This window comes from Myxocyprinus asiaticus, chromosome 27 (assembly GCF_019703515.2).
Source record: "Myxocyprinus asiaticus isolate MX2 ecotype Aquarium Trade chromosome 27, UBuf_Myxa_2, whole genome shotgun sequence".
Lineage (NCBI taxonomy): Eukaryota > Metazoa > Chordata > Actinopteri > Cypriniformes > Catostomidae > Myxocyprinus > Myxocyprinus asiaticus.
Window position 1 is genome coordinate 15,690,180 of NC_059370.1, and position 16,556 is coordinate 15,706,735.

A 16,556-nucleotide genomic window follows, 5' to 3' on the forward strand; every position below is an offset into this window, starting at 1 on the left:
TTTACACCACTGCATCCGACGCTTTGCATTGCACTTGGTGATGTATGGCTTGGATGCAGCTGCTCGGCCATGGAAACCCATTCCATGAAGCTCTCTACGCACTGTTCTTGAGCTAATCTGAAGGCCACATGAACTTTGGAGGTCTGTAGCGATTGACTCTGCAAAAAGTTGGCGACCTCTGCGCACTATGCGCCTCAGCATCCGCTGACCCCGCTCTGTCATTTTACGTGGCTTACCACTTCGTGGCTGAGTTGCTGTCATTCCCAATCGCTTCCACTTTGTTATAATACCACTGACAGTTGACTGTGGAATATTTAGTAGCGAGGAAATTTCATGACTGGACTTGTTGCACAGGTGGCATCCTATCACAGTACCACACTGGAATTCACTGAGCTCCTGAGAGCGGCCCTTTCTTTCACAAATGTTTGTAGAAGCAGTCTGCATGCCTAGGTGCTTCATTTTATACACCTGTGGCCACGGAAGTGATTGGAACACCTGAATTCAATTATTTGGATGGGTGAGCGAATACTTTTGGCAATATAGTGTATGTTTCTCTTGAAGCAATGGCTCCTCTTTTCTTGTGCACGCCTTTCTTCTCGATCATTAAGGTTGAGGTGAGCTCATTATAGTGAATGTAGCCCTGTGTCAACAATAGAAGTAATGTAGATCATTTTATGTTAGCAGGATATTTTATGAGTAAATCACATCTTAGAGTTATCCTAAACTTAATTAAGAAAAGCCATTTTTTACAAAGCCTTCTATCTTTTCCTGTCTGTTTGACATCAGACAGAGAAAAGCTTGTACATCGTCACAGAACCCGTGACCCCTTTGGCTGCACACCTGAAAGTCCAGGCAGAGAAGGGCGGAGCTAGTGATTTAGAGGTGTCATGGGGCCTTCATCAGATTGTGGTAAGCTGAGAAGAAAAAAGGCAATTTCCTCTTCCATGCATTATTATTTAATTGGACTTTCGAATGATACAGTTTGCTCTCACTCTTCTTCTGTCAGAAAGCACTGAGTTTTTTGGTGAATGACTGCCACCTCCTCCATAATAATTTGGGCATGTGGGCCATCTTTGTGGACCGTGCGGGTGAATGGAAACTTGGAGGGTTGGATCATGTGACCTCAGACCAGGGAGACTCGTCCGCTTTACCACCACCAAAAGTGATCAACCCTGACCTGGAGAAATATGACCCTCCAGAGAGCCCTGGCAGTGGTGGAGAAAAATGGTAACATATACAAGCAGAAAACACTTTGTGGAATTTGTGTCCTCAGTATTCATTTTCAGCCACAAAGTGTTTCACTCTTGCTCTTTGGTTTGGCTGGTATGTAAATGATCAGAATGCTTTTCTAATGGACTGAATGTGCTGATTTTTAATCTCCACATAGGACTGGTGATGTGTGGCACCTTGGTTGTCTAATTTGGGAAGTATTTAATGGACCTTTACCACGTGCCTCCTCATTACGATCTCTCGGCAAGGTACTAGGTCATTGTTGATCCATTGTAATGTGAAGTAGTTGTGCATAAGCATTACCTGTTTCATTCAACTGTATTTTGTTGACACGCGTAATCTTAGGTTTATATTCAGAGATTCTCAAGCCACCCTGTTTACATCACACAGATTCCAAAGCAGTTAGTCCCACATTACTGTGAGTTGGTGGGGGCAAACCCAAAGGTTCGTCCCAACCCTGCCCGGTTCCTCCTGAACTGCAGATCTCCAGGAGGCTTTATGAACAACAGCTTTGTGGAGAGTAATTTATTTTTAGAAGAAATACAGGTATTTAAAGATTGTTTTGTGTTTGTTTTGCACTTTGAAACTGTATTGTATTTGTAAAGAGACTTTCCTTAACCTTCCTGTTGTCGTCTTAGTGTCATTTTTACCTGGAACAGGTAAAGAATACATTATAAATACTGCATAGTTTTTGATACTGGAACCAAATGTTGTGACTTTGTCAAGACCATCAAAAAATAATAATAATAATTTTTGTATATAATTCTTTTAGAGAAGTAATAATTTCAAGGTGTGAGTTTCACCTTTGTAATTTCTGGATGTTATACAGCTATAAATTGGTTTTGGTACATCTATGTATCAAATTTGACCTGAAAATATTTCAGATGTTCTCAGATTTAGCCCCAGGCCCCTTTCTCTTCTCAAACTTCCCCACAGGGTACTGCATCTCTCCCACAAATTGCATTCTTTTTTCTAAAATGGGGTTTGTTCAGATGTTCTCACACACACAAACAAATACACAGGGTATTTTTATTTTTTATTATTTTTTACAGTTTTGAACAGGTAAAATGTTAGCAAATAAGTTTACTAACATTATTTGTAATGATAGGGTACAACAAGTCTAAAGCCCAAAGCCCATTAAACATTAGAAGGCAAAAATGACTGTTATGGCACCTTCCTAAATGCCTGTAACAAAATGTTTGACATTAGTGGGAAGGAATGAATTTGTTGCAATGGACGTGCAAAGTGGCCCCGTTTTGACTACTGGAAAAGGCAATAGAGGTTAATTTGTGAAAAAGGCATGTACTAAAATTGTATCTAAAATGTACACTGTTGGTTTTCTAAAAGCAGAATAAATCATAATATAGTTGTAATATAGTTAAGATATTATAAATTGCCAAAAGTAAATGCAATAAATAGCCAGTTGAGACATCCTTGGCAAATGTTTGCCAAGTTTTTATTTTTTTGTTAATTCTTTAAAAAATATTTTACTCCATTAATATTCAATATATAACATTTTTCCCAATCATTTTTAGGGATGTGCGGAACGACTAATTTCACTGATGTTTGAATGAAGTGCAGTCGTGCATTAGCCGTTAATCTAATCTGACAGCTGTTCGGTAAAGAATGTTAACCAATAACAGTTACGATGGGGGGAAAAAATAGCTATTCACCTTATTCAGCCCCGCCCCTTTTCCGTGCTTCGCTCTTCAGAATTTTGTCATCTAACTTCCTGTTTGTATTAATGCTACTGAGAAGAGTCGATCAAAATGGATTACGTGTGGGAGCACAGAAAGTATTTTTCAACAAGAGTTGATGGTGTGAGTCTACAGCACCCTTTTTTACTACGTGAAAATGTTCATGAGGTGTTTTTTCTGTCACTCTAAATGGTCTGGGTTTTTTCCAACACCCGCGGAGGTAAATTGGACCTGACAGATCACATTCAGACAGCTATGACACAATGCGCTTTTTCATAATACGAGCGTTAATTGTTATACGTGTAATTCTGCTTTTTAGGTTAGGTTAATAATTTGTGTTAAAATGTGTAGTTGATATGAAATTTCCAACAGTGACAGCTCATATTATTACTCATGCAAGTTCAACATTAAAGAAAATTACAATTGTACTTTTTAAAATTAATTTGTCACTCTACATTTTTTAGAGGCTTAAATGTGATTAAAATAGTTGTAAATGGAATTTAAAATAAAAAATACACTTCCACATGTATATGTGTGTGTGTATAGTTGCACCCCTTCCCCCATCCCGGTTTAACGCTCAAAAAATCTACTCACCTTAACTATAACGCGATGGGTGAATGGCATGACAAGATGGTCAGAGGTGTTGTACGAGATATTATTAATGATTTTGTGTTGTCTTTTGGAATTTCATGAGCACAGAGGCACAACAGTACGTCCACAGCATGAAGGTAGGATCTTGTGTATTTATGAATGAAGTACTCTTGTTTTAAAATCTCCCCCTCTGCTTCCAGTTGTTATGACATCCCCTGAACACTTTAAAATACTCATGATAACTTTTGACAACTCTATAACATGTAAATCCACTTCGCTGGCTAATTACACTTTGACATCAACACCATAGAAATCTATATAGAACCGGTAGAATGGAAGTTCAGAGACAACATTTTCAAGATGGCTGCGTGCTAGTTTCTCTGGCGAATAAGGTAAATAGCATAGAAAAAATATCCTCTTTTTTTTATTTTATTTGTTTTATAATATTTGTATAATTTTATTATTTATTTTCTTCCCTTTTCTCCCCAATTTGGAATGCCCAATTCCCAATGCGCTCTAAGTCCCCGTGGTGGTGTAGTGACTCGCCTCAATCCGGGTGGTGGAGGACGAATCTCAGTTGCCTTCGCGTCTGAGACATTCAATCCGCAAATCTTATCACGTGGTTTGTTGAGCGCATTACCGCTGAGACATGACGCGTGTGGAGGCTTCACGCTATTCTCCACGGCATCCACGCACAACTCGCCACGCGCTCCACCGAGAGCGAGAACCACATTATAGCGACTACGAGGAGGTTACCCCATGTGACTCTACCCTCCCTAGCAACCGGGCCAATTTGGTTGCTTAGGAAACCTGGCTGGAGTCACTCAGCACGCCCTGGATTCGAACTTGCGACTCCAGGGGTGGTAGTCACCGTCTTTACTCGCTGAGCAACCCAGGCCCTCGTAATATTTGTATTATTAATTATATTTAAAATGTGTAACATTAATATGACAGTAGGCTTAATTTAAGTGCAGCCTGTAAAAATAGAAAGCCTAACATAAATGTGTAAAAATGTTGAACGGTTTAATGGGGAAAAATATAAACTTTCTAGTAATTCCAGCGTCGACTAGCAGCATCAGAACCGTCTAGTCGACTAGTCTTGCACATCTCTAATCATTTTACACTTTGGAACCACAATAAAACAGATTTTTGATAAGGGAGTCCCTAGTGCTATTGTACGCTATTCAAGAATTGATGCATTTTGAATGGTTTTCAATACGGGTCAAAAATGACCCGAAAGACAAAAGGAGGGTTAAAAGTAATAATGCATACATTTACTGAATAAATGTCTGTTTTCCTTGTATATTTTATGTATTCAGTAATCAGTCTTTTGTGGTTGTTTTTTTTTATGGCCCAGTTTTAAGGTATAGATTTAATGGGTTAGTTCACCCAAAAATTTAAATTCCTTCGTCATTTACTTATATTTCCGTTGTTGCAAACCATATGGCTTTCTTGCCATAAGCAAGCAACATGACTTAGTGATGACAGTTTTAATTTTTGGGTTAACTATCCCTTTAATGTAATAAATTAACAGTATTATTCGAATTTTAGAAATGATTGTACCCAGTCATACAGGTCACTTATATGTGTGTTTGTTTGTGTGTGTAGATTAAGGAACCTGCAGAGAAGCAGCAGTTCTTCCAGGACCTGAGTGAGAATCTGGACTCTTTCCCTGAAGATTTCTGCAAACACAAAGTGCTGCCACAGCTCCTTACAGACTTTGAGTTTGGCAACGCTGGCGCTGTCATCCTCACACCGCTATTTAAGGTACCAGAAAGTTTTGTCATTTTTAACTTACACATTACGTTCAGTGCAGAACAAAACCTTAGGAATGTGAGCATTTTAAGTAGTACATATCAAGGGTGTTCAATACAGTTTCAATGTTTTTATTTTAGGTAGGAAAGTATTTGTCGGCTGAAGAGTACCAGCAGAAAATCATTCCAGTTATAGTGAAGATGTTCTCCTCTACCGACCGGGCGATGAGGATACGATTGCTACAACAGGTATAGACGAGTCCACTGTTTCATAGTATTTAAATAATGTACTTTTCTCAATTCAAAATTATTATTTTTCTCACTCTGTCTTTCTCTGACTCTCCTACATCATCCTTTCTCTTTATAAATGTCAGATGGAGCAGTTTATTCAGTATTTGAATGAAGCAGCAGTTAATTCCCAGATTTTCCCACATGTGGTTCACGGTTTCACAGACACAAACCCTGCAATCCGAGAGCAGACTGTAAAGGTACCTCTATGCTCCATATTTTCTTCCATCTGGTGTTCTGATACTCGATCATTGTAACTTATAGTGGCTTATTGAAGGAGTTTGTCTTTAATATGTCTTTAAATTACTTTTGCTGCTGCATCTTTGGGTTAATATAATGCTATTACAATAAGAAGACTAATTTAGCCAGTAAATAAATGGGTAGTTGATGCATAACCATAGAAAGTCCGTGGACTTGTTCCTTATAAGGTTCCTTTTAGGTAAAAATGTATATTAATGTATAAGGACATACACTATATTGCCAAAAGTATTCGCTCACCTGCCTTTAGACGCATATGAACTTAAGTGACATCCCATTCTTAATCCATAGGGTTTAATATGACATCGGCCCACCCTTTGCAGCTATAACAGCTTCAACTATTCTGGGAAGGCTTTCCACAAGGTTTAGGAGTGTGTTTATGGGAATTTTTGACCATTCTTCCAGAAGCGCATTTGTGAGGTCAGACACTGATGTTGGACGAGAAGGCCTGGCTCACAGTCTTCGCTCAAATTCATCCCAAAGGTGCTCTATCGGGTTGAGGTCAGGACTCTGTGCAGGCCAGTCAAGTTCTTCCACACCAAACTCGCTCATCCATGTCTTTATGGACCTTGCTTTGTGCACTGGTGGGCAGTCATGTTGGAACAGGAAGGGGCCATCCCCAAACTGTTCCCACAAAGTTGGGAGCATGGAATTGTCCAAAATCTCTTGGTATGCTGAAGCATTCAGAGTTCGTTTCACTGGAACTAAGGGGCCAAGCCCAGCTCCTGAAAAACAACCCCACACCATAATCCCTCCTCCACCAAACTTCACAGTTGGCACAATGCAGTCAGACAAGTACCGTTCTCCTGGCAACCGCCAAACCCAGACTCGTCCATCAGATTGCCAGATGGAGAAGCGTGATTCGTCACTCCAGAGAACGCGTCTCCACTGCTCTAGAGTCCAGTGGCGTGCTTTACACCACTGCATCCGACGCTTTGCATTGCACTTGGTGATGTATGGCTTGGATGCAGCTGCTCGGCCATGGAAACCCATTCCATGAAGCTCTCTACGCACTGTTCTTGAGCTAATCTGAAGGCCACATGAACTTTGGAGGTCTGTAGCGATTGACTCTGCATAAAGTTGGCGACCTCTGCGCACTATGCGCCTCAGCATCCGCTGACCCCGCTCTGTCATTTTACGTGGCTTACCACTTCGTGGCTGAGTTGCTGTCATTCCCGATCACTTCCACTTTGTTATAATACCACTGACAGTTGACTGTGGAATATTTAGTAGCGAGGAAATTTCATGACTGGACTTGTTGCACAGGTGGCATCCTATCTCAGTACCACGCTGGAATTCACTGAGCTCCTGAGAGCGGCCCGTTCTTTCACAAATGTTTGTAGAAGCAGTCTGCATGCCTAGGTGCTTCATTTTATACACCTGTGGCCACGGAAGTGATTGGAACACCTGAATTCAATTGTTTGGATGGGTGAGCGAATACTTTTGGCAATATAGTGTATCTATGGAGTGACGTTAATTTATAGAAGCACACATATTCCACGTTGTCTCTCGATTAATATAAGCTTTTAAAAGCTGCATATATTAGAAAGAGCATAATGATGTTTAAAATAGTTTTATATGGAGTACAGCGTGTTACACTGCAGGACATATCGACTTCCTAGAAGTAAGCTTTTCAGAGAAAGGTGTTTCTTTTATACCTTTTTTTTTTAATGTAATATTTGGATGTTATGTTTTTTCTTTTTATCCCTGTAGTCCATGCTACTGTTAGCCCCTAAACTGAATGAGACCAATTTGAATCAGGAGTTGATGCGTCACTTTGCAAGACTGCAAGCCCGGGATGATCAGGGCCCCATCCGCTGCAACACCACCGTATGCCTAGGCAAGATCGCCCCCTACCTCAATGCTGGGGTAAATACAATAAAAACCCTATTTTTACTTCTATTAATTATCATCTTGTGTCTCTTTAACATGTTTTGTTTTTTGTTTTTCAGATTCGCCAGCGTGTGTTAATCTCTGCATTCTCACGGGCAACTAAAGACCCATTTCCTGCCTCACGGGCAGCAGGTGTGCTGGGATTTGCTGCCACTCATCAATATTACAGTGTGACTGAGAGCGCCAGTCGTATTTTGCCCACACTCTGCACACTGACTGTGGACCCGGACAAAAACGTCAGAGATCAGGTAAAGAAAATACACAGCGGAGTGGTTCATCTTTTGAACATCTTTTGTGGTTTGGGTGTGTCATCCATCACTGTTGGAGAATCCAGTTTGTTTTTCTGTTCCTGTAGGCGTTCAAAGCCATAAATAGTTTCCTCACTAAGCTGGAGACTGTTTCTGAAGACCCTTCTAAACTAGCAGAAATAGGTAAGGTATTTTTAAAGGTGTGCTGTGCAGTTCAACTTAATAGACACTAGCCACATTTTGTGAAAGTAAACTATAGCAGTGGAAACTTCGCAGCTGATGTATAGAGGTAAACAGTAGACATTGGAAATAATTTTGCTTTCCTATTTGCTCCAACAGCAAGACAAAAAAATCCACTATTGAATTTCCAAAACATGAATAAAAGTGAATTAAATTAAATCAATTAAGTTTGCTAAGTTGGAAATATAAAGTCTGCGTTAAAAGGTTAAAATAAAAATGTCCATAGATCACTCCTGTCCTATCACCTCTGAAAATGTCTGTAATTAAATTAAAATGCACGTTACTATGAATTATATTTAATTAAATTAAAAACATTTTGCTTCTTTGCAGAAAAAGATGTGACTACATCGGCACAGACAGGAGGCTCGGCTGCTACATGGGCAGGATGGGCAGTAACAGGTGTCTCGTCTCTCACCTCCAAACTCATCCGAAATGCTCCGGCTGGTTCAGAGGCACAACCTGCCGAAAACAGTCCCACCCCTCAACCTACTGCTGGATCAGTAACCACAAATACTGCAGGCAAAGGTGTGAAACATGATTGTTAGAGTATGATAACTAAAGCAAATGGAATGAAGATGATCAAAGGAAGAAATCTTGAATAGGATGTATAGAATTTATGTAACCAGTTAGCACACTGAAATATTTAAATATGCAAAAGCATTGACATGCTCATTCGGGGCACAAGTTGTTGATTCCATTGGCTGATATGCTAGTTTTCAAACTACCAAACAAACTTAATGCCCAGTTTTTAACAAATCGGCAGATTATAATCAAAAATTGAAATGAGATTATAACAGGGTTTGTTTGAAGTGCTTGAAGTACTTGAATTTGGCTTTTTCAAATTTAAGCCCTGGAAAACCCTTGAAAATAGCCTTTTTTATCAAGAGGTGCTTAAAAAGTTCTTGAATTATAGAAAATTGTAAAATACGTTGCTTAAATCATTTAATAAGTGATATGTTTATTTTCGGAAAAACAAGACGACAGACCACTAGACCAGTGGTTCTCAACCTTTTTGACCCCCCCCAACCATGCTTCCACAAGCTTCTCACAATAAGTTGCTGAAATTTTTGCCCATTCCTCCAGACAGAACTGGTGTAAGTGATTCAGGTTTGTAGGCCTCCTTGCTCGCACATGCTTTTTCAGTTTTGCCCACAAATATTCTATCGGATTGAGGACAGGGCTTTGTGATGGCCACTCCAATATCTTGACTTTGTTATCCTTAAGCCATTTTGCCACAACTTTGGAGGGAAGCTTGTGGTAAATGTCCATTTGGAAGACACATTTGCGACCAAACTTTAACTTCCTGGCTGATGTCTTGAGATGTTGCTTCAATATATCCACATAATTTTCCTTCCTCATGATGCCATCTATTTTGTGAAGTACACCAGTCCCTCCTGCAGCAAAGCACCCCACAACATGATGCTGCCACCCCCATGCTTCACGGTTGGGATGGTGTTCTTCGGCTTGCAAGCCTCACCCTTTTTCCTCCAAACATAATGATGGACATTATGGCCAAACAGTTCAATTTTTGTTTCATCAGACCAGAGGACATTTCTCCAAAAAATAAGATCTTTGTCCCCATGTGCACTTGCAAATTGTAATCTGGCTTTTTTATGGCGGTTTCGGAGAAGTGGCTACTTCCTTGCTGAGCAGCCTTTCAGGTTATGTCGATATATGACTCGTTTTACTGTGGATATAGATACTTGTCTACATGTTTCCTCCAGCATCTTGTTCTGGGATTGATTTGCACTTTTCGTTCCAAGCTACATCTCTAGGAGACAGAATGTGTCTCCTTCCTGAGAGGTATGATGGCTGCGTGGTCCCGTGGTGTTTATACTTGCGTACTATTGTTTGTACAGATGAACGTGGTACCTTCAGGCATTTGGAAATTGCTCCTAAGGATGAACCAGACTTGTGGAGGTCCAAAAATTTTTTTCTGAGGTCTTGGCTGATTTCTTTTGATTTTCCCATTATGTCAAGCATAGAGGCACTGAGTTTGAAGGTAGCCCTTAAAATACATCCACAGGTTCACCTCCTTTCAGAAGCTAATTGTCTAAAGGATTGACATCATTTTGTGGAATTTTCCAAGCTGCTTAAAGGCACAGTTAACTTAGTGACTGTAAACTTCTGACCCACTGGAATTGTGATATGGTCAATTAAAAGTGAAACAATCTGTCTGTAAACAATTGTTGGAAAAATTACTAAATCTACTAAGTAGATGTCCTAAACGACTTGCCAAAACTATAGTTTGCTAATATTAAATCCGTGGAGTGGTTAAAAGAGATTTAATGACTTCAACCTAAGTGTATGTAGAAAAACATAAATAAAAATAAATAAATAAAATGATATGAAATGGCTTGACTCTGTTTTGACAATTTTTAGGAAAACATATTTGAAATTGTCAATTGCCTGAAAATAAATCCTTGTCCCCTTCACCTGGTACACCACTTCTGTGACATTTAAAGTTATTTATGTGTTTATTTTGTTCTTATTTTTAATACTAGCATTAGTGCACAGCCGAACAAGTGTGCAAAAAAAGCAAAACAAAATTAATAATTTAAAAAAAATGTTTGCCCGTGGATTTCATGGCACTGGTGTTATCAATGTTAGAACCTTTTTTTATGTTTTAATTATTTATTTTTTAATATAAAACGTTGTGGAAATTATTAAGGTCAAAGTTCAAAGGCTGCTTAAATAGGCATATAGTGATTTTTCCCAGCATGTTAAAAGTTAGTAATTCACATTAATATTTTGTGTTGTACCCCATTGAACCCTCAAAATTTGGTGGTGTAACCCATTTAACCCTCATTAGTGTTAACTTAAGTGTTCACTTGAATCATTTGTGAAACAAAATTAAATAAAAGAACAACAGCCAAGTTGTCCTTTATGAATAAAAATTTGTCACTACATTGATGTGCAATTGTAGTTTCGTCATGAAAGAACCAAGAATTGTTACTGAGAATATGTAGTTAACAATGCTCATTGAGATACAGTGGATATAAAAAGTCTACACGCCCATTAAAACAGGTTTTTGTGATGTAAAAAATGAAAAAGATAATTCATATCAGAATTTTTGCACCTTTAATGTAAAATTTCAACCTATGCAATGCCACTAAAAACCAAAGTGACACATTTCAGAGAAAAATAAAAAACTTAACCTAACTGCATAAGCATGAACATCCCTGAACTAATACTTAGTTGAAGAACCCTTTGATTTTATTACAGCATTCAGTCTGTTTGGATAGGAGTCTATTAGCTTGGCACATCTTGACTTGGGAATAGTTTCTCATTCTTTGCAAAAACATTCCAGAGCTGTCAAATTGCGAGGGCATCTCCTGTGTACGGCCCTTTTCAGGTCCCCCCACAGATTTTCTATAGGATTCAGGTCTGGGCTCTGGCTGGGCCATTCCAAAACATTAATCTTTTTTTGCTGAAGCCATTCTTTTGTTGATTTGGATGTGTGCTTTGGAGCATTGTCATGCTGAAAGATCTTTTTATTTTCAGCTTTCAAGCAGATGCCAGAAGGTTCTGTGCCAAAACTGACTGGTACTTGGAGCTATTCATGATTCCCTGCACCTTCACTTAAGCCCCAGTTCCAGCTGAAAAAAAGCAGCCCCAAAGCATGATTCTGCCACCACCATGCTTCACCGTGGCTATGGTGTTCTTTTGCTGATGTGCTGTGTTGTTTTTGCGCCAAACATACCTTTTACAGTTTTGGGCAAAACGTTAAATCTTGGTCTCATCAGACCATAACACATTTTCCACATGGTTGTGGGAGACTGGATATAGGTTTTTGCAAAGTTTAGCCGGGCTTGAATGTTTTTTTTTTTTTTTCGTCAGAAAAGGCTTGTGTCTTGCCACCATGCCCCATAGCCCAGACAGATGAAGAATACGGGAGATAGTTGTCACATGTATGGAGCAACCAGTACTTGCCAGAAAGAACTGCAGCTCCTTTAATGTTGCTGTAGGCCTCTTGACAGCCTCCCTGACCACTTTTCTCTTTGTTTTCTCATCAATTTTGGAGGGATGTCCTGTTCTTGATAATGTTACTGTTGTGCCATACTTTCTCCTTTTGTTGATGACTGTCTTCACTGTGTTCCATGGTATATTTAATGCTTTGGAAATGTTTTTGTTGCCCTCACCTGAGCGATATCTTTCAACATTGAGATCCCGTTAATACTTTGTAGGCTCTTTGTGGCCCATGGCTCTTGTAGTAGCATGCAACCAAGAAGATCCTTGTAGGAAAAATCCTACAAGAACAGCTGAGATTTATTTGGAGTTAATCAGAGTCACTTCAGGTGAAGACAGGTGTGTACTATTTCACATGAGCTTGATGATTGATTGATTCTGAACACAGCCACATACCCAATTATAAAAGGGTGTGCACACTTATGCAGTTAAGTTATTCTGTTTTCATTTTTATTTTTTTTTCTCTGAAATCTGTCACTTTGGTTTTCAGTGGCATTGCATAGGTTGTAATTTTTACATTAAAGGTGCAAAAGTCTGATATGATTTATCTTAGTTTCATTTTTTTTCATCACAAAAAAACTGCTGTTTTAACAGGGGTGTGTAGACTTTTTATATTCACTGTATGTTGTACTTGTAATAAGTGGTGTTTTATAAAAAATAAATTAACATATAAAATCTTTTTATTTAAAATGAATAAATAATTAGTTTTAATGACATCTCGAGCATAGTCCTTGAAAACAAATAAAAATGTCCTTGAAAGTCCTTGAATTTAACTTTGAAGCATCGGTATGAACCCTGTTATAAGTAGAAATAATCATTGAAATCAGAAGTGCCTAGTTTTATGTCAACTTCCTCCTCTTTTAGACCCTGAAATGAGCACACAGAGTTCCAGTGCATATGGAATCCAATCGGAGACGTCAAATGAGAAAACAGCAGAGCCAGATGGAGAACGGTGGGAGGATGAGGATTGGGGAAGCCTTGAGGTGATTGATAGTTATTCAAATTATGCAAAGTCTCTAGTATTTTTGTTAATCCTTGAACTTTTACAGAGTTAAAAAGTAGCTTAGACATGAACAATGAAATGTAAATAATGGCCAGCTATCTCTGTGTTCCCACAGGACCCCGAGAAAGTACAAACAGATCCAGACGATTGGCACTCTGATTGGTCAGCTGTTTCCTCAACACACAGGAAAAGTAATGTAGGTGATTTGTATTAGTGTAACTTGTTTACATAGGGATGATGAGAGATTTCCATTATCCTACTGATTTGTTCACTTGATGACTTTAGCTTTCAATTCTGTGTAGCGCAGCTTCATTCTGTAAATGTTTTGGGTGAAAGGGAAAAAAATGTCATTGTGATTTTTTTAAATGAATTGTTAATGCTGAATTATATAGCCATTTTGATGTTAAAATATTTTTTCCTATCCCAACTCAATATGCAGAGACAACTATAAGTAAGCCACTAGTAGGTTTATTTCCTCTAAAACTGTAAACACTATTTCTGTGGCACTATAAAAAATATTGCTCTGTTTGTTTAAGCATCCTGACCGTCCAATACACCAACAGTGACTCGACTGACCGCTTTGTTTTTTTTGGAGGGGGAGGGGGCTGTCGGGGGGCTGTCTATTTATTCGACCAATGGCAGACAGGGCTAGTATTCGGGAAAGCTGTTTGATAACAATGTTTATTTTTGCAGTTTCGTTTAGTGGCACTAGTGGCGCTGAAATTACACACTGCAGGTGCGTTTACACTGTGCAAACAAACATACACAAGCTTTATTTTACAACATCTTAAAGAAAATAATCAGCCAAAATTCTGTGCATTTAAGTTTTTATTTAAAGGGCATAAATGTATTTATGCAGGAATCACAAATGTGGGACAGTATGTATCACATGCTTAACAAACTTGCTCATTCACTTGCACAGCCACAGAAAGTTTGTGCTGATTGATGGTCATTCTGATGTGTCTTTTCAGTTACACAAAATGACAGAATGCCAGTGTTGAAGTTGTTTTAGCTTGACACAGCATCTGAAAGTGCACCAAAGATGTCCATCTAGTGCGTCTTTACATAGAAAAATAATTGAAGAACACATTCAATGTGAACAGCCCCTAACTCGTCACAGATTTGCAACCCTACGTTGTCTCAGAAAATTTTAGATGCATTGGGAATCGTTCAGTTCAGTAAATGCCCAGGACACAGAAAAAAAAAAACATGTCTAGTCAGGTAGTTATGACTCCATATACTTTATCGTTCCATAGGTGGGTCGGAAATCCTCTGAGGCAGTTAAAAAGCAGAGTTCTGATTGGAGCTCTGGCTGGGATGCTGATGACAGCTGGTCCAATGAGAAAGACGCTGATGTTCAGGGTCAAAGTTCACCTGCTGATGAGGGCTGGGGTAACGACTGGGATGACGATGGGAATTTGGCTGAGAGTTTCACCCCAACACCACGAAATAAAGCCACCTCCTCAGCCGTTGTTTCAAAGAGTGCCAGCTCAAGCTCTGGCCAAGAAGGGGTGCGATTGACCAGTGATTACCACTGGGATGGATCAGGAGGAAAATCAGCAACATCTGATCTGTTTTCCAGTGTGTCACAACGAGCAAACACCACTGCTGCTATGCCGGTAAGGACAGTAGGGCGTTGGGTGAGAAGTTAGTATAGAGACTGGGAAATGGTGGTGAAAAAGGATAAGGAAGGATGTTTTTTTTTATTTTTTTTTATTTTTATTTTCTCCCCTTTTTTGCCCCAATTTAGAATGCCCAATTCCAAATGCACTCTTAAGTCCTCGTGGTGGCGTAGTGACTCGCCTCAGTCCAGGTGGCAGAGGATGAATCTCATTTGCCTCCATGTCTGAGACCATCAATCTGTGCATCTTATCACGTAGCTTGTTGAGCCACGTGATGCGCGTATGGAGGCTTCACGGCATCCACGCACAACTCACCATGCACCCCACCGAGAATGAACCACATTATAGCGACCACGAGGAGGTTACCCCATGTGACTCTACCCTCCCTAGCAACCGGGCCAATTTGGTTGCTAAGGAGACCTGGCTGGAGTCACTCAGCATGCCCTGGTATTCGAACTCGCAAACTCCAAGGGTGGTAGTCAGCGTCTTTACCCACTGAGCTACCCAGGCCCCCCAGGAAGGATGGTTTTAATGCAGGTGAACCCTGCTTCAAAACTTGTCAGCATACACAATTTTAAATAAACCAATCAAAATTGCAACTGTTTGTCAGTGGATGTACATGAGGAACGGGGTGCATTTCGTTGTAATTCAGTTTGTGATTTCACTAGAAGGGAAAGCAGGCCTTTTGCGGTTGCAGGCTGTATTATAAATGGATAAAATTGTTCATTAAAGGGATAGTTCACCCAAAAATGAAATTTCTCCCATCATTTACTCACCCTCACCCTCATCCCATCCCAGATGTGTATGAATTACTTTCTTCTGCTGAACACAAACGAAGATTTTTAGATGAATATCTCAGCTCTGTAGGTCCATACAATGCAAGTGAATGGTGATCAGACCATTTGTAGTTCAAAAAATCACATAAAGGAAACATAAAAGTAATCCATATGACTCCAGTGTTTAAATCTATATCTTCAGAAGCAATATAATAGGTGTGGGTGAGAAACAGATAAAAATGTACTTTTTCACTTTTACATCTTAAAGTCACATGTTAAAGTGGAGATTTAGAGTAAAAAAGGACATAAATATTGTTCTGTTTCTCAACCACATCTATCATATTGCTTCTGAAGATATGTATTTAACCAATGGAGTCATATGGATTACTTTTATGTTTGCTTTATGTGATTTTTGGAGCTACAAAGGTCTAATCACCATTCACTTGCATTGTAAGGACCTACAGAGCTGAAATATTCTTCTAAAACTTTGTGTTTTGCAGAAGAAAGAAAGTCATACACATGGGATGGCATGAGGGTGATTAAATGAGAGAATTTTCATTTTTGGGTGAATTATCCCTTTTAAATAATTTTATTAAGTTTGCTAGATTTTACCTGCTAAACCAAGTTGGTAATACAAAGTCTGAAAAAGGTCCTTAGATAACCCCTGCCCCACCCCTTCCAAAAATGACTAATTAAATTAAAGCTTGAATTGACTACCAACTTAAGAAATACCAAGATTTTTTTCTTTTTTTGAATCGAAGTTGTCTGAATGCTTAAAAATGAATTAATGTGCTTATGAGTATGATGTGTGTATTTTTGTCACAGAAGTCTGATGGCTGGGATGTAGACACTGCAGGAGACTGGGGAACCGAAGAAAACTGGGAATCGCTGGATGGTGATCAAGGTCAGATCTGTGAACATTTCTCCAGATCACACATTGCAGATTCTTCTTGACACTGAAAGGCTGCTGTGTTTTCAGTTAGAGGA

At 39.2% G+C, this 16,556-nt stretch overlaps 1 protein-coding gene across 3 annotated transcripts in view; it reads left to right on the forward strand.

The window, feature by feature from the left end:
- The window catches only part of LOC127418406 (N-terminal kinase-like protein), a 46,760-nt gene that overhangs the window by 27,239 nt on the left and 2,965 nt on the right, over positions 1-16,556 (forward strand). The window contains exons 3-18 of one of the 3 annotated variants that reach the window (XR_007893423.1): positions 787-909; positions 1,007-1,227; positions 1,388-1,478; positions 1,621-1,776; positions 5,127-5,285; positions 5,414-5,521; positions 5,647-5,760; positions 7,532-7,687; positions 7,771-7,959; positions 8,067-8,142; positions 8,530-8,724; positions 13,033-13,151; positions 13,287-13,367; positions 14,428-14,790; positions 14,922-15,330; positions 16,395-16,473. Coding sequence is in view for 2 of the 3 variants with exons in the window: in XM_051659058.1 (XP_051515018.1) it covers positions 787-909; positions 1,007-1,227; positions 1,388-1,478; positions 1,621-1,776; positions 5,127-5,285; positions 5,414-5,521; positions 5,647-5,760; positions 7,532-7,687; positions 7,771-7,959; positions 8,067-8,142; positions 8,530-8,724; positions 13,033-13,151; positions 13,287-13,367; positions 14,428-14,790; positions 16,395-16,473 (2,230 nt within the window). In the remaining variant the exon portion in view is untranslated. Of the gene's footprint in view, positions 1-786; positions 910-1,006; positions 1,228-1,387; positions 1,479-1,620; positions 1,777-5,126; positions 5,286-5,413; positions 5,522-5,646; positions 5,761-7,531; positions 7,688-7,770; positions 7,960-8,066; positions 8,143-8,529; positions 8,725-13,032; positions 13,152-13,286; positions 13,368-13,864; positions 13,908-14,427; positions 14,791-14,921; positions 15,331-16,394; positions 16,474-16,556 lie in introns of those variants that run through there. The other 2 variants (XM_051659058.1, XM_051659059.1) reach the window with 2 other exon arrangements.